The 26,790-nt window shown below is 38.4% G+C and overlaps 1 protein-coding gene across 30 annotated transcripts in view; it reads left to right on the top strand.

Moving 5' to 3' along the window:
• The window catches only part of FN1 (fibronectin 1), a 75,004-nt gene that overhangs the window by 11,655 nt on the left and 36,559 nt on the right, over positions 1 to 26,790 (top strand). For all 30 annotated transcript variants that reach the window (XM_003254041.4, XM_030803730.1, XM_012498416.2 and 27 more), the window contains exons 8-22: positions 91 to 270; positions 886 to 1,062; positions 2,152 to 2,304; positions 3,582 to 3,710; positions 4,981 to 5,124; positions 9,403 to 9,524; positions 14,365 to 14,545; positions 14,740 to 14,916; positions 16,050 to 16,178; positions 16,283 to 16,372; positions 17,151 to 17,345; positions 17,956 to 18,228; positions 19,803 to 20,069; positions 24,969 to 25,063; positions 26,470 to 26,638. In XM_003254041.4, coding sequence (XP_003254089.1) covers positions 91 to 270; positions 886 to 1,062; positions 2,152 to 2,304; positions 3,582 to 3,710; positions 4,981 to 5,124; positions 9,403 to 9,524; positions 14,365 to 14,545; positions 14,740 to 14,916; positions 16,050 to 16,178; positions 16,283 to 16,372; positions 17,151 to 17,345; positions 17,956 to 18,228; positions 19,803 to 20,069; positions 24,969 to 25,063; positions 26,470 to 26,638 — 2,481 coding nt within the window. The remainder of the gene's footprint in view (positions 1 to 90; positions 271 to 885; positions 1,063 to 2,151; positions 2,305 to 3,581; positions 3,711 to 4,980; positions 5,125 to 9,402; positions 9,525 to 14,364; positions 14,546 to 14,739; positions 14,917 to 16,049; positions 16,179 to 16,282; positions 16,373 to 17,150; positions 17,346 to 17,955; positions 18,229 to 19,802; positions 20,070 to 24,968; positions 25,064 to 26,469; positions 26,639 to 26,790) is intronic.

Raw genomic sequence — 26,790 nt, 5'->3', positions numbered from 1 at the left:
CTCAGTATCTCATTGAAGCCATAAATAAGCAGCTGCTGGTGGAAGATAAAGCATCTCTGTTTACTGACACTCTTTTGATTATGATTGTAGCTGTAACCCAGACTTATGGTGGCAACTCAAATGGAGAGCCATGTGTCTTACCATTCACCTACAATGGCAGGACGTTCTACTCCTGCACCACAGAAGGGCGACAGGACGGACATCTTTGGTGCAGCACAACTTCGAATTATGAGCAGGACCAGAAATATTCTTTCTGCACAGACCACACTAGTGAGTGTCCCAAGGGGGAGCCACAGAAGTGAGGAAAACTCACTTCCATGCCCTATTTTTATTTGCCAGCATTCTAGCCATTTATTTTGAACCTGCCCAAGAAGCATCACTTTTGTTCAGTTTGAACTCAAGAGATAATGGAGCTCATGTAACAGCTGCGGATTCTTCCATCTTCCCCAGTACTGTTGGGAAATGACACCAAGGGAATAGCCTTCCAGTTCATTTGATGTAACACATTGGGATTATGATGTGATTAAAGATACTTGTATTTTGGAATCAGTAGATGATCCCACAGGGCTGAGGAATACACAGGATGAATGTTTTAGTGCCTTAGCTTATTTTCCGGTTAAAACAATGTTTTATTCAAAGCTATCATTTAATCTTTTGCGGGGGGTGCTGGGGAAATGACAGTGAAAATGGGATTTAAACCTGTTTTGAAGGTGAAGGTAAATATGCTAAGAAGCTTAGAACTATATTATCAGACATTTTTTATTCTGAGATAGACTGTCTGTGAATTAGCTGCAGAAACCTGGCTCTCTCAGACCAGTAATTCTATGTACATTGGAAAGTTCAGCAGTAATCTTTTCCTTCCTTGTTGTGTATTGTTCCTGGCAGTTTTGGTTCAGACTCGAGGAGGAAATTCCAATGGTGCCTTGTGTCACTTCCCCTTCCTATACAACAACCACAATTACACTGATTGCACTTCTGAGGGCAGAAGAGACAACATGAAGTGGTGTGGGACCACACAGAACTATGATGCTGACCAGAAGTTTGGGTTCTGCCCCATGGCTGGTAAGATGAAGCCCTCGTGGGTTGTCTTGTTTGACAACTATTTAGGGAGTAGAGACTAAAGACTAGTGTCCAGTTTGCTCTTATTTCATTCATTAAGACAATTTTAAGACAACAGAAAACTTCATGTGAAGTGTGCGTGTGTGTGATGTTACATCATATACATAAGGATTGGGAAGAATAATTAGATAATTATTTATATAATTTTTAAACCTCATTGACATGATTTAATGTCAAAAATATAATTACTTATTTGTAAGTCTGGAAATATGAATTTGCACAGGTTTGTCTTTGTAAAGAGCACACAACTGAGTAGCTTACAACATTTAATATATATATGACGGCTTTAGTCACAGAGCTACACTATTGTCACGTGGTTGTGGTTTGATGGGCATAAGCTCTATCACTTATTAATAAGTGCCAAAGTGACTAAAACTCAATGTTTTCTAACAGGTAGGGAATCTCACTCTTTTTTAAAAGGTCTCCAGTTTGTATAGATGGCGAACAAATGGAAACCAATACCCTTTACTTGTTTTCAGATTTCCAGAACCCCATGGATTCCCTTTAATTTTCCAGTTGTAGAAACCAGAGCCTGTGCGGTAGGCACTGTCAATTGTGACTATGAGACAAAGAAACTGCTTATACTTTTATTTCTTTCAACAAAAGAAAATGCTGAGTTTTGAAGAAAAAACCCACTTTTGCTTGTAATTCTGTATCCAAACACATAGTTTTTATTTGATCCAGAGTAAACTGGAACTGAGAAAAGTTATGAAGCAGTAGTTAAATCCAGGCTCCTAGAACAGCATGAACCCTTTGTGTGGATGTGTAGGTATTATCTTAGTTTAACATCCCCTAACCCTTCCTGTAACTATTTTCTATGACATACTTCACGTTTGGACTACGTTTTCTGCCTCCAGGGCTCAAAAATTCTACCCCTTCACCTGACAACACTTAGATTTCTTTGACGCACACAAAGCTTCTTCTCAAGTGAGAATTCTTAGGATGACCAAACTGAACTGATCCTATTGCACACATACCTGTTTAGACCTGTTGATCATTTATCAAGTGTATTTCTCATCCATTTCCAAACAGCCCATGAGGAAATCTGCACAACCAATGAAGGGGTCATGTACCGCATTGGAGATCAGTGGGATAAGCAGCATGACATGGGTCACATGATGAGGTGCACGTGTGTTGGGAATGGTCGTGGGGAATGGACATGCATTGCCTACTCACAGCTTCGAGGTATGCTGGCTGGTTAATGAAAACATTTGAGATGGCAAAAGGTACAGAAAGGGACACTTTTTTAATGAAAACTTGCACTATGCCAAAAGCCGGGGAAGAAATATGCAATGCCACTTCATTCATTAGTCTATTGTGCTTGGTAAGAAGCCTTTCAGGCAGCTGCTAAGACAAGTGGCATAGCAATGCTAATAATGTTCTGAAACACTCCTAGGATGTAAGTACTTAGGCTGAGCCAAAAAGATGGCTTCAAAAGTAAGAATGAAACATTTGATTCATTCAGCTCTAGGCTATGCCACTGGATTCATGTCTAGAAAAGATGGGATAATTTCTGTAAAGAAATGAAGACCTTGCTATTCTGAAATCAGATCCTTTCAGATCCAAATTTCAAGAAACAAATACATAGGGGACTAACTTTCCTTGTTCAGATTAGTTTTTCTCCTTTGTACCCAGTTATATAATATGAGGAGGTATTGACTTATCTAAAGTGTTTTAGTTTTCCATTTCTTTGATATGGAAAGTGATATTTAGGGAGAACTCTGAGCTATTAATAATGTATGTGGCTAGTGCGTAGATATTGGCCTGAATTTGTTCTCCTTTTGTGGTGTCCAGTGGGTAACACCATCCAGAAGTAATAATTACATATGGTGTTGCAGAACTGAAAGAGACCTTAATAACACATACAGACCTCACTCTGTAGATCAAGGAGCTGAGACCCAAAAGGGAAAAAGTAATTTTCTCAGGATCTCTCAAAGAGTGAGCAACAGAGTTGGCCTAATTTATTTTAGTGTTATGAATACCATTGACATTTTATTTCCCAAATCTAAATATCTCTTCCCCTTCCCCCTATTCCAGAGACCAGACCACCACATCATGCTGGGTGTTAGATAAATATGTTTAATCTTCTTCTTATTTATCCTAACAAGCAGATATTTAAAGGAAATTATCAACTAAGCAAGAAATTTTCAGAAAGTAAGACGTGTATTTGTTGAAATACTGGCTTTTCACAGGAAAGTGTATTTTACCACATTCTTTACTTGAGCATACTGTAACCTCTGCAAAAGTTACACATTTTGGGGAGAAAAAAATTTTTTTGGCAAAAATTGTATTACTGACCAAGCTTTGAAAAAAATGTTATTCTATGCTTGTACAAAAGTTATTTTATTAGAAGGTGTTGATAATTAGGTAGAAGTAGCTGTATGCTTTGAGAAGCATACCTTTTTTCTTTCATCAATGGAACTTTAAAAAGTTTCTCACTCACCCACCTGTTTCCTAAACAGATCAGTGCATTGTTGATGACATCACTTACAATGTAAACGACACATTCCACAAGCGTCATGAAGAGGGGCACATGCTGAACTGTACATGCTTCGGTCAGGGTCGGGGCAGATGGAAGTGTGATCCTGTCGGTGAGTAGCCCCATTTCTCTAAATGAGTTTGCACAAGGGGAATGGTTAGCAAGTTTCAGATAAGAAAAGCTATGTGAAATCACGTGACTGAAGTTGGCTCCAGACTTTGATCAGTTGCTTGCAAAGAGCTTTGCAAAGTCTTCTTTCGAATACTGGACCAAAATATCTTGATATTGGTAGTCATCTGGTTTTTGCTGAATTTGGTGACAAATTTAGGCTTATTTTAATTGAATGGAATTTATTCTTTTGTTTAGAATCATAAAGATAATCCATGCTATTAAAAGTATTGTTTCCTTTTTTTTTATTTGTTTGAGAGAGAGTTTCGCTCTTGTTGCCCAGGCCAGAGTGCAGTGGTGCAATCTCGGCTCACTGCAACTTCTGCTTCCTGGGTTCAAGCAATTATCCTGCCTCAGCCTCCCTAGTAGCTGGGATTACAGGCATGCGCCACGAGGCCCAGCTAATTTTGTATTTTTAGTAGAGATGGGGTTTCTCCATGTTGGTCAGGCTGATCTCAAACTCTCTTCCTTATCAGCTGTGTAACAGCATGAGCAAAGGGTTATACCAGTAAATATCGCCCACCAAAATACTCTAGGTTTTTTTGGCTGCCCTTCAAAATAGAACTAAGCAAATAGTGAAGGTTGAGCCTTAAAAGAGCTGTGTTACCAGCACTACAAAGTTTAAGGTGATCCATTACTATTTCTTTACCAAAAGAGACAGGTTGCTCACTGAGAAAACAAACTGATAACATCCGTTTGTTTGATGTGAGATTGCCAGAACTGAGAAGCCTGAGAGGTTTTCTTAGAAGCTGCTCAGCAGGTATACTCATAAAGTCTAGTTCATTCATTTAAATGTCAAATTAGTTTCTTTAAATTTTGAAGAAGTAAGGAAAATGAAATTATTGCAGATTTTTTTCTTGCTATTCAAATGTTAAGCCAGTTACATTATTATGTGTAAAAATAATATCTAATATTTAAAATTAATATGTAGATTATCAATATACACTGAAATCTAAATCTTTACATTTTTATTTAGAAATATTACCCTTTAGAAAACGAAATATTCCTCCTAATAGGTACTTTGGGTTTTTTTTTTTTTCTACAAATTGTCCTGTAAGGTAAAGAATGTGAAAAAAATATTTTTTTAATGCCATATATTTGTAAGGACAATTGCAAATTTCTATTTAAACTGAATGTATGCTCTGGCACCCTGAAATTAAATTCATAGTTGTAAGTCTTCAAGACTGTTTATCTTTTCCTTGCATGTATTTTAGACCAATGCCAGGATTCAGAGACTGGGACGTTTTATCAAATTGGAGATTCATGGGAGAAGTATGTGCATGGTGTCAGATACCAGTGCTACTGCTATGGCCGTGGCATTGGGGAGTGGCATTGCCAACCTTTACAGACCTATCCAAGTAAGTAGCTCTATTACTGCAAGTTGAGAACTGCCAATTGGGTTATAACAACAGGGCAGTGATTATTAATGCTCTCATGGCTAAGTTGGGGGTCTCCCCTCTTTCCCACCCTTTTCTCTTATTATTATCTAATAATCAATTGAATTTTTGATTAAAATAATTTTTCTCTCTTCCTCTGTCAAGTAAAAGGTAGAGAAGGCTATGAAAATGTGCCTGTTTATAATTTTACTTCTTAACACTGTAAAATATTCCGTTAGGTTAAGGCACTCTGGCTCATTTCATCTTATATCCATACATGGAAATAAAAACCACCAAGTAAGTTATGCTGGGAGTAAAGGTTTGGGGCTTTATATTATGATTCTTAACAGAGAAGCTGCATAGAGAGATGGCATGAAATGCAGCATAGGATATGTGTTCATTCAACATGTTATCTAAGCTCCCTTTGTATCAAACTTTTCATTTGTTTGATCACTTGCCACCAGAAACACAGTATGTTGGGCCAAGGGGTTGAGTAACTTCGTCAACTCTCTGCCCACACAGTTCAAACACTCTCAAATGTTTATTGCTGGGTTTTTCCAGGTCACAAAGACATCATGCCTAGCTGTAGGTGTAATTAGTTCATTTGGGGGAAAAATTGCATTTAAATATTCACTGAGTGATTGTAATAAAACATGTTAATAAAACAAGAAAGGCTAATTAAAAGGCATCAGTTATTTGAGCAACTGCTGAGGTGCAAAGTCTCCAAAGTCTGCACTAACGTTTGACTTAAAATATGGCCTACATTCAGAAACAAAAGAGTTTCAGGGTGTCAGAATCTGCATGCGACAGAAATTAAGATTAAATTAACTTTGTGATAAAAGATTCACTGTGACAGAGAACAAGCTATGGGAACAACTTGGCCAAAGGTAGTGTTAGCCAAGCCTCATTCCTCCATTTCCTCATCTGTAATATGGGAAGATTGTAGCTGATTACCTTTAAAGTTCCATCCTAAATACTGAACAGCCAGATGCACCTTTTCTAGGAACTTGGAAGATTCTGCTTTTCCCAACCCTCAGACACTGTCAGTGCTGGGGAAGGTGACTTTGCTTTTGGAGGCTTATAGCACAGATTGACCAACCTCCTAAATTGTATTTCTTCGAGGATTTGGGTGTAGGAATCACTTAATTTTTTGTAACTTAATATATATTTAAATCTGATTGTGGAAGTACTGTAAGTATATGATTGGTTTGTTTGTTTACATGATGCATGTGATACTTAAATGGTAGAAACTTCTAAAAAAATGCTCTGTGGTTTCTATATTTATGATTTATGATTTATTGGTGTCACAATTTGCTGAAAATGATTTCCTCGTGAATGATTGAGAGAGATCTTTGTCTCTGTTAACATAAGGCTGTCCACATAGCTGCTTGCTGGAAGCATTTAGGTGGACATGTTAGAGATAAAATCTGGAAAGGAAGGAATCCTTGAGTATTGGAGTTTTACATGTTGACCTTACTCCTACTCTTTAAAAAGGAGAACAGCAAGAGCCCACTGAGCCTAGAGGTGATTTCGGAGGGAAGAGATTGGAATTTGATCTCAGATATGCTCTTTGGTGCTTACCTGTATGTCTGGTTTGCTCAGTGGCCTAGCACGTAGGGCTTTAAGAGTGTGGTGAGAATAAGGGAACAACAGATTTTCTCTGAGTCCTGCCCTGTTTGTTCCTCCTGCAGAGAACTTGGTAGAGTTGTTCAAACTAGCAAAAGATAAGAGGCATTTGGTTTGTCAATAAGCAACTAGAAAAGCACAGATCTCAGCAAAATAAATAGAGAAAAAAAAGAGTCGACTGAGTCAAAAAATCATAAATGTTTAACTTCTCCAAGGACACTACTATTGGAAATTACTCATTTAGACTTTATTTTTAACTAATCTTAAAAGTGTAGGCATTGTACTATCTCCTTTTTTTTGGTATCATCTCAACTATTTTATTGTTAGTTTATTCATATTGAATAAGAGAGGGAGTAAAGATTTCACAATGGCAATAGCTAGTATATGCCAATTAAGTTATTTTAAAAAGTTATACCAACTACCAGTAGCAAAAAGACTGTCAAAAGTTTAAATCTAAATAATGTAAAAGATGTCATAATTTTTAACTTTTCTGTCTCCAAAGGATACGTAGTATAAGCTAGAGTAATTATACGTAGTATAAGCTAGAATATAGGAATTTAATTGATCTAAGAAATAACTGACACAAAGTCTCTTTACTTCCTGAACAAAAACATGCTAAATTCCATTGCTGTTCAGTCCATTTCCTTTAAAGGTGGGCTATGCCACAAGGCTAGATTTTAAAACGTAGAATTTCAGACCAGTGCTCGAAATCTTATCAAAGCAAAAGGAGGGACCTCTGTAGTTGTGCTCCACTTTGGCTGGGGTAAAAACCATTGCAGTACCCTTTTTCTTTCCTTTCCCTGCCCGTTTTTATCCTCCTCCTTGTGTCCTTGTGGACGTAGAAATATGATTAGGCTTAGAGGTGAACAGTAAAGCTCATTTATGTTGTCTTTCCAAAACTTAATAGACATTTAACCATTATAAGCTTGTCCCCTCTCAAAATCATGATTGATAAGACTAAATAAAATGTATATCAGGTGTCTCTTTATGGAGGAAATTGTAGGATTTCTTTAAAGGATCAATATTTAAATAACCCTATGCCAATTATCATAAAATATTAATGACATGATATTCCTAGCTTTCCTGAATTACATGGAGGTACGTTAAATAGTCACATCTCCAAAATTTTTCTTGAATAGTTGTCTTTAAAAATGTGTTTACATTTGTAAGGATCTTCATAAACAGAAGGGGTAATTCAAAGAGGGGCATGGAATTGACTTACGCCAACTGATTAAAACAAACATCCTGTGTGTTCTGTGAAATACATACAACTTTAAAATGAAAAACTGATAATTTTCTGCATGAATTTTGGTATTCATGTGGCTTGGAAATATGTGCATTAAATGGAATTAAGATTCAAAGCATTTGTTAATCTTCAACCAACTTTGATTGTTACTGGTGTGGAAGTGAGCATATTGTTCTAGAATTTCTGAATCTATATGGATATCCAAGTTATATATTTTTTCTGCTACAGAAAGCTTTGTTTTCAAAGAGAATTTAACAGTTTAGATAATAAAGTTTGAAAATCAATGTATTTTTTTCCTAAAAGCTTTCAGAAAACTTAAATCTGTTAATAATCTGGTGAAGTGCTTGATTACACATGCAAAATTTTGCTGTGTGACAGAGTGTCAGTTAGAAATTCTTGAAAAGGTTACAAGACACGATTTTTATTTCTAGTAATTTAAACATTGACTGACATCATAAAGATAGTGTTTTAAGAAAAGACAGTTTTCTGTTCTGCAAGCGTAAATTTTCTAGCTATTTCATTATTATCTTAAATGGAGTTAACACTATTTAGAAATTGATGCTACTTCCCTTATTTTCCTTTTTTTTAAACAAAAGAACCAAAACCATAATTTAAATTTTGTTGATAACAGTGATATGCATCAAAATGTAGAAATACTGAATTTAGCATACACTTCATAAAGCCGTTTCTGTTGACAACTGATTTTGGAAAAAAAATAAATTTAATCACTTAATAATTTGATGGATCAATGGTGTGATTTGGGAGTACACTTCTTGAATAAAAATAAAACTCGATGTTTTTTCCAAACAGATAGATTGCTTAGACTGATGAGAAATAATACTAGGTCTTTAATTATTACCTTTGCCTATTTGTCTAAGATTTTACCCCATTTAGAAATGTGTTTGTTTTACATCATCTCATATGGCCTTTGGAATGTTGTTTCCTTCTTAGGTAGTAGATTCATTCTTGATGAAAACCTTCCAAAATTAGAATTTGTTTTAAAAGAGGCTCAATACAATAAGTAAATGAAGTTTGTGTTCTGTATTACATTATTTTTGTAGGATCGTTTCACAATTTTCTCACAATTCTTACTTTGATAATAGAGAAAATAAAAGCAAGCCAAGAGACATTTTTAAAAAAATATATTTTATTTGCAATAAACGATTTGCATTTCTCATGTGAAGAACAATAATTATCAGCTAAAAATGGATTTGCTGCATTGATTTTCAACGTAAATATTTAAAAGATTAACTAATCCCAGATCATTTTATTATACTCACATTTAACGACAAGCAAAGCTGTTTATAATGATGACTGTCCATGTACACAGTTTTAAGTTGAAGTGAGTCAATATCCAAGATAATTAAATGTTACATTTTCATTTTCAGGCTCAAGTGGTCCTGTCGAAGTATTTATCACTGAGACTCCGAGTCAGCCCAACTCCCACCCCATCCAGTGGAATGCACCACAGCCATCTCACATTTCCAAGTACATTCTCAGGTGGAGACCTGTGAGTATCCTACCCAGAAACCTTGGATACTGAGTCTCCTGACCTTATCAAATTCCAATGGTTTCTTTTTTTTCCCAGCTTTTGAGCCAACAAGTCTGATTAACTATTCCTATAGCATTTACTATATTTGTTTAGTGAACAAACAATATGTGGTCAATTAAATTGACTCGTAGACTGAAGGGATTTTGGTTTTGGTTCTGGGTTTTGTTTTTTTTGCGGCGGGGGGTGCTGGTATTTGGAAGAATTTAGCTCTTTATGTTAGAGAAACCTTTTTTGCAAGGACTTAGAAGTGATAATGCTTAAGATTGTTCTTGCCCAATGTGGGAAGAGAATCTAAGGTTTTTATATGTCTTGCAGCCTCATCAAAGGAAAATTACTGCCATCATTTTCATAATTTGAAAAAAATAGCCAAATTAATATATTTCTTTTTTGATTCACTTTTTAAGTGATCATTTTTAAAACTTTACTTTTGACCCGCTGAATTTATTTAGGTAGAAGGAAAAGAGATGATGGGAGGGCAGTTTAGATGAAGGATGACAGTTGGTTTATTTAAACAATAGCCCTGTGATTTCCTAATGAGAAGTGACTAGAAATTGAAGAAACCAAGTAAGGAGGATATTGGTCTATTTAGCTTTAGTTTCTCTTACTCTCTCAAGCCTGCCCTGTTTAACTCCAAAGTTCATGGCTCATAATTTGAAAAACACTGTTTTAAACACAGGAGAAAAAAATGTCCATTTTAAATCACAGCTATTGAATTCTACAATTAAAAACAAACAAAATTTGACCAACCCAGGCAGTTAAATTTAAACTCTTTAGGAAAAATTTAAGCTGTTAAAATTATTCTTTTTCTAAATTTCTAAAGCGGAGGGACAGAATTTTTCAGATTTAAGAGGGCCTCCTAGGTGCCCAGAAAAATTAGCGGAAAGAACCACGTGTAGACACATCTTTGATGTGTCAGAGTTCCAAGGATAAAAAGAAACTTTTAAAGTCTTCTATACTCAGCCAGGTTATCAATCAAATATGAGGGTAAAATAATATTTTCAGACAGACTTTAGGCAGTTTATTTTCCATATATCCTTTTCTTTAAGGGTATTTGTAGATACACTCCAGAAAAACAAGAGTGAAATAAGAAGGAAGTTGTGGGGTCCAGCAAACAGTGCTTCCAAATCAGACCCCTGATAGTGGTGGAAATCTTTGCAATGCAACAACTGCATAGCTGGCTTAGAGGACAACCAATACAGATGGAACAGAAAGATGGGGATGGGATTGAGGGATCAGGGATTGAGGTCTCCAAGAATAAAGAGGGACTTCATAGAAAAAGTAGGCTTGGGGATAATTAATCACAAGGGCAAATAATGCAGTTAAAATAACAACATGACAATCAGGTAGAGGAATATATAATAAAATAAAACCAAATGTGGCCGGGTGCAGTGGCTCACACCTGTAATCCCAGCACTTTGGGAGGCCAAGGCGGGCAAATAACCTGAGGTCAGGAGTTCGAGACCAGCTTGGCCAACATGGCGAAACCCCGTCTCTACTAAAAATACAAAAATTGGCCAGGCGTTGGGGTGCACGCCTGTAGTCCCAGCTCCTCAGGAGCTGAGGTAGGAGAATCGCTTGAACCCGTGAGGCAAAGGTTGCAGGGAGTTGAGCCGAGATCGCGCCATTGCACCCTAGCCTGGGCGACAGAGCAAGATTCTGTTTCAAAAAACCCCCAAATGTATTATAAGGCAATAATTCCTATATGAAGCAGATTAAATGCAGCAATATTAAGGTATAAAAACAAACAGAGGAAAAATTCCATTGAAACTTGATTCTGGAAACTTTGATCCACCCAGCAGTCATGATGTTAGACTCATTAAAAAGAATATATTTCTAACGCATGATGCGATCGGTCTATAGATGTGTCATGGAAACTTGGTTGCAACTTCAAGACAAGATAAAAAGTAAACATTTACATGAAAAATGGTGGATATGGAAGGTGAAGAAGACAGGAGGTAATAGCTTTATCTTTCAAAGTAGAGAATCAAGAGAGACGGTACCAAAAGCTGATGAAGTAAAAAAAAAGATACTTAATACAATACTTTAAATTACAAATATAAACACAAGAAGAACAAATGTAATGATACAAATGTCAGACACTGGGAATGTCCAAGATTCTGGAAGGAAATGGTGATATTGAGCTAAATCCTCAACTTTGTCTGGGCACAGTGGCTCACACCTATAATCCCAGCATTTAGGAGGCTGAAGCCAGTGGATTACTTGAGCCCAGGAGTTCGAGACTAGCCTGAGCAACATGCCCACACCCTGGCTCTACAAAAAAATATAAAAATTAGCCGGGCATGGTGGCATGCACCTGTAGTCCCAGCTACTTGGGAAGCTGAGGCGGGAGGATCACTTGAGCTTGAGGGGCGGAAGTTGCAGTGAGCCAAGATGGCACTACTGCACTCCAGCCTGGGAGACAGAGCAAGACCCTGTGTCAACATAAATAAATATATAAGTAAATCATCAAGTCTCATATTAAAGAGTCTGTAAATATGACTTATTGTTGACAAATGAAAAAAATAGAGGTGTAAGCATGTTGTCTACATGGAGGCAAGACTGGAAGAATAGAAAATGGAAACAGATTCTCTTAGAGAGGGGAATCGTGTCTTTCTCATTGGCTCAGTGTAGTCTCCCTAGAGTCTAGAATGGTTCAGCACCTGGCACATTGCTTAACAAATGGTGAATGAAAAAAAAGAAAAGTCATTCTTTTTCTTCTTTCACCCTATGTCCATAATCCGGCCATTTGCAGAACTTGATATGCAGTGATCTAAGTCAACAGCATCAGTGCATCCAACACCTTCTAGTCTCTCATCTTCTTATTACATCATTAATTTTATTTACTTTAAGGATATCTGAAGTATTACGTGAGACCATTGCAATGGAAGACTTAAAAGTAGGTATAAAATGTACTTTGGGCTGGGCACAGTGGCTCACGCCTGTAATCCCAGCACTTAGGGAGGCCAAGGTGGGTGGATCACGAGGTCAAGAGATGGAGACCATCCTGGCTAACATGGTGAAACCCCATCTCTATTAAAAATACAAAAAATTAGCTGGGCGTGGTGGCGCATGCCTGTAATCCCAGCTACTCGGGAAGCTGAGGCAGGAGAATCGCTTGAAACCAGAAGGCAGAGGTTGCAGTGAGCCAAGATCACGCCACTGCACTCCAGCCTGGGCAACAAGAGCGAAACTCCACCTCAAAAAGAAAAACAAAAAAAAAAACATATATATATATATATACATTGAATTGGAAAGTCTTCAAAGAGCAGCAGTGATGAATTTTTTGAGATTTTTAACAATTACAAAAATTAGGGTTTTTTTAAACGGATGCCACCTGAGACTTTATTTTCTGTTATTTTCTTCTAATAACTAACCAAACGAGCTCATGTTGAAAAATGATTTATTACTAAATTTGAGCTAATTGCAATGACTGGTTTCAAAATTTTTCCACAGTGTATTTGAGTTAAAATTTCACTGTTGAAGAGTACTATGATCACTCTCGCTTATTCCAAAAATATAAATGGACACTTGAGTATTTGAATTATTGAGGAACTGGTTGACTGGGTAATTTTTAAAAATCACTGGGCATAAAAAATATATTTTGACTTAGTTTAGAATATTTACACTTGAAAGTGTCTCATCTTTTCTGAATTAAGGGTGTTTCTTTTGTACACATTTTATTGCACTGAGTTTTGTGACCCATGGCATATTAATGAAGCTGAACAGGATGTGAAATATAAACTGGAAGCAAAAGATTAAATAAACCAAAATTGCATTTTTTCTGCAGTCTTGTCCAAAATTGGGTAACCACTTCTGATGGGGTAGCTCATATCCAAGAATGAGTCACAAAACCAGACTCGTTGAACCTGGTATGTGATGGCCCCAGGAACTGAGTCACAAAGCAACATTCTGCCTTTGTTTTTTCAGGACAAGAAACTTGAATGGTATCCCACTGAATTAAAAGATAAAATATATGGCATTGGCATTTCTGTACTTCAGAGAGGAATATATCCGTTTGTTGCAGGAATAAAAAATAAATGGGAGAGGCAAAGCTTAGGTTCATCATATTATGTTACTGATATAACACAATTAACTTGGGAAAAGTGAAGGTGCGGGCGGGCATGGTGGCTCACGCCTGTAATCCCAGCACTTTGGGAGTCCAAGGTGGGCGGATCACCTGAGGTCGGGAGTTCGAGACCAGCCCGACCAACATGGAGAAACCCCATCTCTACTAAAAATATAAAATTAGCCGGGCGTAGTGGCACACGCCTCTAATCCCAGCTACTCAGGAGGCTGAGGCAGGAGAAACGCTTAAACCTGGGAGGTGGAGGTTGCAGTGAGCTGACACTGAGCCATTGCACTCTAGCCTGGACGACAAGAGCGAAACTCTGTCTCAAAAAAAAAAAAAAAAAAGTGAAGGTGACCAGTGTCTGCAACTATGTCACCCCAGGCAGATCACATATCACCCTGTTTCTCCATCTGTAAAACGGGAGCAACAATGCCATTGCCTTATCATCAGAAGGATATGGAGACTAAATGGGAGAATGTAGGTAAACAGCACAGAGCATGGGTATCAGTAAGTAAACTGTAGCAGTTTGTTGATGTTAACAATAGTTAGCATTGTATCTAACTATATCTAACGATATAACCATTGGGAATCCAGTTTTCCATGATTTTCCTCTAGAATGGAGCTGCCTAAGTCCTGCCTAAGTCATTCTTCTTTGAAGATTACTGAACATCATCTTCAAATGTTCATCCTTGTAAACACATGTGTGTGTGTGTTAATTTAAATTTTCAGAAAAATCCTGTAGGCCGTTGGAAGGAAGCTACCATACCAGGCCACTTAAATTCCTACACCATCAAAGGCCTGAAGCCTGGTGTGGTATACGAGGGCCAGCTCATCAGCATCCAGCAGTACGGCCACCGAGAAGTGACTCGCTTTGACTTCACCACCACCAGCACCAGCACACCTGTGACCAGTACGTACACAACCACCCTCATGTCTCCTACGCCCGAGGTTCCTAGAGCTAGGCTCTCCTGAGGCAGTGCTTTCCTTTTCAATTCATATTCTTCCATGAGGGGCACCAACATTTTTTAAAATGATGTTGGCGACGAGGATGGTGAATTTTCTAGATGACTGAAGGCTGACTTCCCCCTTTCTGTGACTCTCTAGGCAACACCGTGACAGGAGAGACAACTCCCTTTTCTCCCTTTGTGGCCACTTCTGAATCTGTGACCGAAATCACAGCCAGCAGCTTTGTGGTCTCCTGGGTCTCAGCTTCCGACACCGTGTCGGGATTCCGGGTGGAATATGAGCTGAGTGAGGAGGGAGATGAGCCACAGTACCTAGGTAAGCTCAATATGTCGCTCAAGACAGGTTCAGGGCAGCTGCTGGAAAACTCTCCCTGTGGGGGTGGGTGGCCTCTCTAGGCGGGTGGTATCTGTGGTTTGGAACTGGTTGACAGCTCAGACTGAACAAACCACCCTCTGGCATGAGGAAGGGAAGGACTGACTCTAGGAAGTGGCCGGGTTTTTCCCAAGCCACCCTCACATGTTCCTGGTCCCTGATGCCAGCTGCATCATGCGCCTACCTGTGCACAAGTTCCTACAGCAAAAGCTGTGCTCTTGGTGGAAGCAATTACCAGGGCTGCAGCTGACAATGTTAGTACAGTATCGCCACTCATACTTTTCCAATTGTTATGGTGAGGGGCCTTTAAAAAACTTTATTGGCACACTGAAGTGTGTGCCAATCGTAGGCACTGAGTTCAGTGAATTTGAATTCTTATAAAGTGAACACACCCCAAGACCAGCACCCAGATCAAGAAAAAGAATATCTCTCTGCCCTCACCCCATCATCTTCCGCCAATAATCACTACCCTGACTCTTACTGCAGAGAGCTATTTTTAAAAATTTGGCATTCGATTACAAAAATTATACATCTTTAGAGAAAAAGTTGGAAAAATGAAAGGAAGAAAGAGGAGGAGGAGAAAGGAGAAAGACAAGGAGTGGGGTTTTCCCATAGTACATTAATAATCACAGATTAGGTGGGGCGCAGTGGCTCACTCCTACAATCTCAGCACTTTGGGAAGCCGAGGCTGGTGGATCACTTGAGGTCAGGAGCTTGAGATCAGCCTGGCCAACATGGTGAAACTCCATCTCTAATAAAAATGCAAAAAAAATAGCCGGGTGTGGTGGTGTGCACCTGTAATCCCAGCTACTCGGGAGGCCGAGGCAGAAGAATTGCTTGAACCCGAAAGGTGGAGGATGCAGTGAGCCGAGATTCTGCCACTGCACTCCAGCCTGGGCAACACAGCAAGACTGTGTGTAAAAATAATAATAATCACTGATTAGCTATTAGCACATTACCTTCTAGTCGTTTTTCCCTATGAATATATAGCTCTTAAAATATCCTTCTTATAAGCTGTAGAGTCATTTGAGGGACTAGTTTGCTCTGATTAGTTACCTGTTCTTTTCATTTCAAAGATCTTCCAAGCACAGCCACTTCCGTGAACATCCCTGACCTGCTTCCTGGCCGAAAATACATTGTAAATGTCTATCAGATATCTGAGGATGGGGAGCAGAGTTTGATCCTGTCTACTTCACAAACAACAGGTACATGTGTGCTACGTAGTGTTAAAAGAATCTTTTTCTGTAAAACATGGGCCTGTAGTAGCACTTCCTGACTGTTTGACCCACTTTCTTTCTTTCTTTCTTAGCGCCCGATGCCCCTCCTGACCCGACTGTGGACCAAGTTGATGACACCTCAATTGTTGTTCGCTGGAGCAGACCCCAGGCTCCCATCACAGGTCAGCTAAGCCTCCCCTCTTTGGCTGCTATGTTAATCTTAATGTCAGTAGGGAGGGCGCAGATTCTGACTGCGGACCTGCATATCACTTTAAATCTCCAATATAATTTATGGGAGAGGTGTGTGTGTGTGTGTGTGTGTGTGTGTGGCGGGGGGGGTTATTTTCTATGGCACATTTCCCCTCGAAACCATTTTACCAACTCCCTTATACACACACACACCACAACATACACACAACCTGTAAAGCCAGCTCATTGGCTTATTAAAGCAAGTGTTCCCAGGGTTGAAGAGGTGTAATTTTCCTGAAAACCTTGCTCTAAGATTTATCCTTAAGGAGAAAGCTGAACTGCCTTCTTAGCTCATTAGGTGATTCAACTGCCTCATCACTGAGGTTCCAAAAAGACACACACAGTGCTAGACAACTCTGCTCAGGCTGGTTCATTAATTGCTTCCCTCGTCTGGAGCTCAAAGAGGAAAACTCAGCTTAACATGAATATTTTCACCTAATGGCATCTCTAGTTGACATTTATTAAGGATCTCAGGTCTTCAAGGATGACACTTATTATTAAAAAGGTTCACATGACTGTTCTTATTTTATCTTCGTGCTGAATAGTCATTATTATAAGAAGTGGCAATATTAAAAGAGTCAAAAAGAATCACTGGCTCTTCAATAATCAAGTAAGATGCTAAGGGATATTAGAAAAGGGAGGATTTATGGTGTTTCTAAGCCTCTGTCCCAAAGAAAACAGTGCATCTTACTTTGGCTCATGAATCCACAGGGTACAGAATAGTCTATTCACCATCAGTAGAAGGTAGCAGCACAGAACTCAACCTTCCTGAAACTGCAAACTCCGTCACCCTCAGTGACTTGCAACCTGGTGTTCAGTATAACATCACTATCTATGCTGTGGAAGAAAATCAAGAAAGTACACCTGTTGTCATTCAACAAGAAACCACTGGCACCCCACGTTCAGGTAACTTTTTTAAGAAGACACTTCCTATGTTATCTTATCAGAATTGTTCCTGAAGGAGGATTGTTTTGTCTCTGTCAACAGTTTCCACATTCAAGTAATCTTATATATTAGTTTTTCCCTAAACTTCTGATATTTAGCTGAAATGTCATAAGTAACTTATCAAAGCTGGCTACTGGCCTTTCGGATTAAAAACCGACACCATAACGTCTGTCTACAAATTTTCCCCCAGAAGCTTAAGGGTCATTTCATCTTTGATTCTTAAGTATTATAAAATGATTCAGTAAAACAAAAACCATTACATTATTTTCTGCAGTTATTTCAAAGGCTTTTCTTGTTTTTAGTATCTTTTCTTATAACCCCCTTCCCCCACCACCATATGACACTTCATATGCTTGTAACTCATTTATTACCTATTTTAGATAAAAGGTTCTAATGTCATAATTTAAGCACTATGACTGGACCCTGAAAATGTGATCTGATTAAGAGGCAAAACTTAGCAAAACTCTCGAATGAAAGGCTCAATGAACTGCCTAACATATCCAAGAAACTGGCTTCTTAAAAATAATCTTCAGCAGAAAATGTGAATGACCACTTGACTCTTGTCTGTCAGATACAGTGCCCTCTCCCAGGGACTTGCAGTTTGTGGAAGTGACAGACGTGAAGGTCACCATCATGTGGACACCGCCTCAGAGTGCAGTGACCGGCTACCGCGTGGATGTGATCCCCGTCAACCTGCCTGGCGAGCACGGGCAGAGGCTGCCCATCAGCAGGAACACCTTTGCAGAAGTCACCGGGCTGTCCCCTGGGGTCACCTATTACTTCAAAGTCTTTGCAGTGAACCACGGAAGGGAGAGCAAGCCTCTGACTGCTCAACAGACAACCAGTATGTCTTCTCCTATCTTTACCTCCCCTCCAAATTCTCCACCCTCACTTCCAGCCTGTGAGAAAGTGCAGCGAGAACCATTCACTCAGAGGTGTGTGGCTTAGAGAGAGGGAAATACCCAGCCAGCAAAGGAATGCATAGTGAACACAAAGCCCATTAAACTTGAAAACAAAACTCAGACAAGCTCCATAGATGCTAAGTGGTAACCCACTTCTAAAATAGATGTACCAGCTGAAGGGTACTAAGAGGGAAGAACTGAAGAGAATCTAATTTGAGTGCATTTTTCATGAACTAAATATATCTAGATCAAAGTTAAAATGCAGGATCATAACACAGTAGAATTCATTTAAGAATAGCAATTGTCAAGTGTCTAGTATTACTAGCCACCAGCTTATCTGCTCAGTTTTTACAAGCATTATTCTCATATTTACTCTTTGTTTTGACCTTAGGAAGGAAGGTCTTACTATTATTATTTTATTTATTTATTTTTTTGAGACAGAGTCTTGCTCTGTCACCAGGGCTGGAGTGCAGTGGCACCATCTCAGCTCACTGCAACCTCCACCACCTGGGTTCAAGTAATACTCCTGCCTCAGCCTCCCGAGTAGCTGGGACTACAGGCGTGCGCCACCATGCCCTGCTAATTTTTGTGCTTTTAGTAGAAATGGGTTTCGCTGTGTTGGCCAGGCTGGTCTGAAACTCCTGACCTCAAGTGATCCACCCACCTTGGCCTCCCAAAGTGCTGGGATTACAGGCGTGAGCCATCGTGCCCAGCCGGAAGGTCTTACTAGTATCCGTATTGAATACTTAAACCGAGGCTTTAAAAAACTTCTGCAACTTGTAGGGTCACAGAGATAGGAAGGGATAGAGCTGGCTCTATAACCTATGTCCGAAGCCCATGCTCTCAATTATTATACTGGACTGCCTCTTAAAGATGTCCTCTATTTGAAAGGTAATTTAAATTTCAGTGGGAAAACTGCTGGTTATTATTCTCGAGAATAAACTCCACAACTTATGTGATTCTATGGTGCAAACTCACCAGTATCCTACCACGAATCTGAGGATATGTTATCATTACTGTAATCACTGTCTAATCTGAACCATGTGAAAATAACTTCTATTTCTCTAGCAAAGGGCTATTCACAGAATATTGCTTTTGATCCATAGAGAGCTTCTTCTTGCTGTCATTTTAGGAGGCATATCCCTTTTTCCTTAATCTGTTTGGCTCAGAGCTAACTGTGAAGTTCAGAAGTGTTTGTTTTGCCTTTTTAAAAATACCATTGCTTTAATGTAACTATAATTTCTGAGACTGATGGGAAAGTCGTGCTGGAAAATTAGACTTCCCAAAGGATCACAGTCAAGCAAAATGGTTCCACAATTTCTCATGACTGGCAGAGTTTTGGCAGAGTTTTGTGTAGCACTCAATCTCTTACTGGCTCAGTTTTTCCAGGGTTTTGACTTTCACATAGTTGCAGCCTTGAGGAGAGAAAACTTAGACATTCAATCAAGCTTCAGGACTTGAGTTATGATCATTACTGATCTAAATATTTCTTGGCATGTTTCATCTTTTCTCCTAGAACTGGATGCTCCCACTAACCTCCAGTTTGTCAATGAAACTGATACTACTGTCCTGGTGAGATGGACTCCACCTCGGGCCCAGATAACAGGATACCGACTGACCATAGGCCTGACCCGAAGAGGCCAGCCCAGGCAGTACAATGTGGGTCCCTCTGTCTCCAAGTACCCATTGAGGAATCTGCAGCCTGGATCTGAGTACACAGTATCCCTCGTGGCCATAAAGGGCAACCAAGAGAGCCCCAAAGCCACTGGAGTCTTTACCACATGTAAGCCGAAAATTAAATGCCTTTTCTTAACTATACTTACATTCTCTATTCTTCATGCTTTAAAAAAACAAAACAAAACCAAAAAAGAACATTAAAAAATTAATACATAATTTAAATCAGTGATACTAAAAATGTGCTCCATAGACTGGCTGCTGGCCCGTTAATTGTTTGCTGCTAGTCTGCAACAAGAAATAGGGTTGTGCCAGAATGTAAATCACAAAGCACACTGCTTAGTACAGCTGAGAATTTTTCTGAAGCCAGATTTTCTTGATGAAGGAGGCAGTACGTTAATTTGCACACATTGCCAAGCTCGCTCTTTCCTCTAGGGCCAGCACTTTGAGTAACATGGGTTTAAAGCACTCTGTTGTTAGAAAAATTAAATTCTATTACATTAAATGAATTTACCAAACACTAGTTAAGGCAAGAAGAAATTAGCACCTATGTCTACATTCTATTACTTTGGGCACTGAATAGTAACTATAAATGCAAAATAAAAATATCTATGGATTGAATGGGAACCACCTAATTGAACATGAAGCCAAGGAAATGATTTCTTTATGAGTGTTGGCTGCAGAAGATTAAAGTACTTTTGCAGACAGAATCCCTCTTTTCTTAAATTACTCTTGAAATTCCTCAGAGGAGAAAAATACTAACAATAATTTTTGGTCATGTCTATCCTTTTGCTCAACATTTTAAAGGAAGTGGTCTTAAATCTCCCACACATCTACATCACAATAACGACCTCTAGTCACAAACTGATTGCTATTAAATACATTTCCATTTACATTACAGAGAATTATGAGACTCCTTATTTCTAGCTGAACATTGTTATTTTCACCTTGACATTTTGAATTATAGAAGCACCTAACATAAGCACTTTTTCAGCATATAACCATGGACTAGTTTGCAATTTTCTAAGAGCTTTCAACAAATGTTACTCTTCGACTAATTTAAAAGTATGGATGTTAAAAAGCATTCAAAAAGTCAATACAAGCCTAATTTGTAAATAACTGTGGAACTGATTTCCCAAAGAAAATATAAACTTTCCCCTATAAGAATTCATACTTTAAGAAAAACTTACTTCCATTTAAATTTACTGTATGAAGTTTGGCCCGCGAAGGCTTTTTCCTAAATAATAGTTAATCGTAAGCAAGTAAAATTCACTTTTAATTTGCAAATAAGCTTACTTGAAAATTTGGCTAAAATTTTACACGGTTCTAAGACAGTCTAAGATCTACTCTCATGAAATTAATGTCTTTATATTTCTTGTAAATATTTATTTCTTATAAATGTCCTTCAGTGAATTAGAATGGAGATTTCGGTGAATGTGCCCTTTCAGTAGATGTTGTCTTTTACTAAAATGTAGAATTCTATAGTTGTCTTGTTCATTCCTTAACATAAGACATATTTTATGTAGTTTCTTTTGTTGAACACAGTGCTTATAAAAGAAAAAGCATTTTTAATGATGCTAACAATAATTAAGGGAAGGTGGTGAGTCAAGATATTTCAAGTACTTCTGAAGACTTTGATATATTGGATATATTATTTTTATGCTTTGCATAATACGTTCATATAAAATATAATGATTTTAATTGAACTACTGATAGCCAAAACTAATTTTATTAGATAAAGGCTAACATAGTGTCTGGAACATTGTATGCTTTCAAAAACTATTTGGTGAATAGATAATTGAGAAAGGAATAATAACAAAAACAGCTACATGAAGCTTATATTTAAATAAACTAATGTAAGCAGGGTATTCTACAACTCTATTTGAACTTTAAGTACTCCCTAAGGCTGTAAACATCCACAAGGCTTGCATGTTTTTGAAATTACTAAGTTTCTGTAGTTTTTTACTATCATACTAAGCTGAATTCTGGGAGTAACTTTTCTGAGTTTTATAACTTGTGCTAAATTCTTAAGAGCTAATGTGAGAAAAGTTAGGGGAAAAAACTGTTTCTGGGGAAAATTCAGCTTACTCCTATATTGATAGGGCAAATTTTATTTCTTTAACAGCTGGGCTGTTCTTCCCTAACAAGACCTGCCAGAACCCATAGCTCACACTTAGAATCACATCCTTTGTTTGACATCGTTTGTGGGTTTGTGGTTTGGTGATTTTCCCATAATGGCCTTCCCAGGCAGAGAGCATCATCTTAAACTTGGGAAGACTCTAGCTGGCTGGCTCAAGCGATAGAAAATACCTAGTCTTAAAGCCCAGGACAGTTGAGGTGAATATAATTTGTAAAAAAAGTTGTGGTTTTCACAGATGTTCAGTGAAAGAAACTGACTGTTCTCTGAATTGTTTTTTGTGGGCCATTAAAAATGGTCACACAGGACTGGCCATGGCATTTTGGCAGAGTCACCAGCAGCCAAGTGGTGTATAATTTCAGAGGTACTAAAAGGGATCAGGGGTCACCCATCCCAGTCATGTCCCCCTAACCCCCACCAAACACCATCAAAATAATAACATACATAGATGAAACAGCCCACTAAACCAGTAGTACCTCAATTCAGCCATTAGAGCTATCATTACGAAGTGGCCCACACATATATTTGGCTTTTTCTCACACAATATTTTTAAAATAAAAATAAAAAATGGCTCCTTAGAATCCAGACTGAAAAAAAAAATGCAAGAATTGCGATGTTGATTCTAAATTCCTACATGGCAAAGAAAATAATATTGACTGCAGTTGAGCTGAGACTGGAGTCTGAACACTTTTTAATCCCTGTTTGTGTAACTCTGGATACTAACTCTTTGTCTCGCCAGCCATTCACAATTTAGTATAAATGCATTCAGAGATTTTTTCTCAATGGGAACAAAATTTGATTGAGATGTAAAGAGAGGAAGAATTATGGAGATGTCAAACATGCGACCAGGGCTATTAACACACTTGATACCCTTGAACTTAACTTACCTAACTCAAAATATCTGGCCTTCTGTGACCTTACCTTTCTACATTTATAATAAGATTTGCAAGGTTGTTGGAAATATGTGTCTTAACTTTATATATACATGCCTTTCTTTCTTTTCTTTTCTTTCTTTCTTTCTTTTTTTCTTTTCTTTCTTTCTTTTTCTGTTTCATTCATTAATTTTTGGTGCTAAAACCCAAAACAAGTCTTTTATCTAAAAATAAGACTTTTTTTTTTTTTTTGGCCAGGTGTGATGGCTCATGCCTGTAATTCCAGCACTTTGGGAGGCCGAGGTGGGCAGATCACCTGAAGTCAGGAGTTTGAGACCGGCCTGGCCAACATAGTGAAACCCTGTCTCTACTAAAAATACAAAAATTAGCTGGGTGTGGTGGCAGGCACCTGTAGTTCCAGCTACTTGGGAGTCTGAGGCAGGAGAATCACTTGAACCCAGGAGGCTGAGGTTACAGTGAGATGAGATTGCGCCACTGCACTCCAGGCTGGGTGACAGAGCAAAAGTCCATCTAAAAAAAAAAAAAATTTGTTTAATATTTTATTTTCTTTCTTTCTTTTTTTTTTTTTGAGATGGAGTCTTGTTCTTTTGCCCTGGCTGGAGTGTAGTGGTGTGATCTCGGCTCACTGCAACCTCTGTCTCCTAGGTTCAAGTGATTCTCCTGCCTCAGCCTCCCAAGCAGCTAGGATTACAGGCATCCACCACCACACCTGGCTAATTTTTATATTTTTAGTAGAGACAAGGTTTCGCCATGTTGGCCAGGTTTGTCTTGAACTCCTGGCCTCAAGTGATCCATCCACATCAGCCTCCCAAAGTGCTGGGATTACAGGCATGAGCCACTGTGCCCAGCCAAAGTAATACTTTCAATAAGAAAAATAACAGTGATGTCAGGATGCTAGAAAATGCAAAATAAACTTGTTATAATTCCTGATTCTGGTGATAAAATACTAAATTTTTGCAGTGTTATTATTCTGAATGAATTATCACGTATTTAAAGAACAAATCTTTAGACTTCAAAGTGCATCCATGGTGGCAGATTTTGTTTAACTTTTATATAGCATCTTTTATTGCAACCAAAAATAGCTGACCATTATTGTGGAATAATTCAGCATAAAGCTTTTTTTTTTTTTTTTTCTTTTTTTGAGATGGAGTCTTATTCTGTCACCCAGGCTGGAGTGCAATGGCATGATCTTGGCTCACTGCAACTTCTACCTCCAGGGTTCAAGCAATTCTTATGTCTCAGCCTCCCAAGTAGCTGGGACTACAGGCATGAGCCACCATAACCGGCTAATTTTTCATATTTTTAGTAGAGACAGGGTTTCACCATGTCGGCCAGGCTGGTCTCAAACTCCTGACCTCAAGTGATCCACCCACCTCGGCTTCCCAAAGTGCTGGGATTACGGCCATGAGCCACTGATCCCTGCCCAGCATAAAGCTGTTTTTAGATCACCATCTATAATTTACCAGTGTTCTTAAATTAATGATTAAGAAACAATACGATAATCAGTTTGTGGTGGCCAGTTTTACATTTTATAAGGGATTTTACACTGATGATATAGGGAAATTTATTGTCATCAAACTCAAATCCCAACAATGATGAAAAGACATGAATTAGATGATATAATTTCATTGAAAAGACCACCTTAACGAATATCTAACCCCTTGTTACTCAGGTATAATTCATGGGCCAGCAGAATCGGTATTATCTGTGTTTGTCAGAAATGCAAACTCCCTAGTTCTTTGTTGGACCTCCAGAAACAGAATCTGCATTTTAGCCAGACCCCAGATGATGTGTGTGGCGCATTAAAGATTGAGAAGCCTGATCCTCTCCCAATTCTCACCCAGTGAAAAAATATGTTACACTCTCTATCCACTGCTTGGTTAAACTGAGGTTCTCCATAAAAATACTTGTTATCTATATGCTATGCAATCATCTGAGAGTTTGAGTTTTGAATATGTGCATTGATTCTCTCTCACAGTGCAGCCGGGGAGCTCTATTCCACCTTACAACACCGAGGTGACTGAGACCACCATTGTGATCACATGGACGCCTGCTCCAAGAATTGGTTTTAAGGTAAACTGCAGATGTTCCTAATCTCTGTGATACAGCCCTGAGGTGTCCTTGTGTTTCCCATGTAGTGGAAACAGGGTGCTCAGGAGTCAGGAGACCTGGGTTTTGCCACCTGCTTCTGTCCATACATCTTTGACCACATTGTCAGGGCCTAACAATCCTTCCCTGCTTACCTCACTGAATTGTTGGAAGGATGGACGGAAGCTGCGAAAGTGCTTTGCAAAGGATAAAACATTAGCACGAAGCTACTGCTTGTTGTTATCTTATTTTCTCTATCCTTTCCTGCAGGGAATTACATTTCAAAAAAACATAGGAAAACTTTATTTGATGTGTTGTTCTAAATGGGTGTGAACAAGTTCACAAAAGCCAATTTAGGGAGACCAATTAAACTCAGAGTCACTTAAAAATCGCATTTTGATCCAATCAGTTTCATCTCCAACTGTTCAAAGCGCTGTGGGTGAATCTCTTAATAGAAGTTAAGATTAAGGTTTCCCTGTGGATATCTGGATTCATCTTCTTTAAAGTAATGATATTAGGGAAGTGATGAATACAAATGAATATGATTAAAAGAATTCCATTCTTTGGTATTTAGTGTGAAGAGAGAAATATTTGTTATTGCTGGAAATCATGACTCAATCCCCTTGATTGTTTAAAAAAATACACCAAACATAAAGTTTATAAATGGCCATATTTATGATTATGCTACTCAAATATAGAAGAACTTTCTGAAGATTGCCAGTACACCTTTTAAATTCCCTTAATAATGTCATGCTGACTTTCAGAAGCCTTATGATGTGTGAAAGATCTCTCTAGAGTTGAACACTATTTGATAACACAGTGTTACCTAAGTTTTTGAAATAGAATCTTAAAAGGATTTTAAATTATGGGTATAGTTATTCTAATTCTTCTCTTGTATCATCCTGCAGTTGAAGCTATGAACATATCTCTTCAAAAGGTGTGTTCTTGCAATACAGTTGCCACAGGGGCTGGTGCCTTTAAATGGCAACTAAAAGGTGAATTGAATGTGAATAACTCATTAAAGGGAGAGCTCAGACATTCCTTCTAGCACACACACAGAAAAATAGAAATGAACTACCATGTGACCCACAGTCCCTGTGTACGTCTGGTTTGTAACAAGAGATTCTTTATCAAGCAAAACAGTATGTAAAGACATTTCTCTGGAACCTTCCATTACAAGCCACCTTAATGCAGTTTGGAAGATACCTCCCCCACCTTGGGGAATTTCCAGCTAAAGTATATAAAAGAGTCCCCAAATCATTTCCTAATAAAAGTACATTGTGCAGTTTCTGAAGAGTTTATACTATTTAAAGCATAATCACAACCTCACAGCAGTAACAGGCCTCTGGAAATATTTGTCCTTGGTGTTTATTTTGCATTCCTTCCTCTAGCTGGGTGTACGACCAAGCCAGGGAGGAGAGGCACCACGAGAAGTGACTTCGGACTCAGGAAGCATCGTTGTGTCTGGCTTGACTCCAGGAGTGGAATATGTCTACACCATCCAAGTCCTGAGAGACGGACAGGAAAGAGATGCGCCAATTGTAAACAAAGTGGTAACACGTAAGAAGAATTCTTTTTCCCTTTTCTATTAGTTTTTAAAACTGTTCTACTTTTTGAAAAAAGCTAGTGTCAATATCACTTTTTACTTATGAGAATGGCACAGGGGAGAGATCTTATCCTTACTTACATTATTAATGCTGTTCCTCAATTTG

The sequence above is a fragment of the Nomascus leucogenys genome, chromosome 22a (assembly GCF_006542625.1).
Source record: "Nomascus leucogenys isolate Asia chromosome 22a, Asia_NLE_v1, whole genome shotgun sequence".
In the NCBI taxonomy this organism is placed as follows: Eukaryota; Metazoa; Chordata; class Mammalia; order Primates; family Hylobatidae; genus Nomascus; species Nomascus leucogenys.
This window is presented reverse-complemented; position numbering and strand designations above follow the sequence as displayed.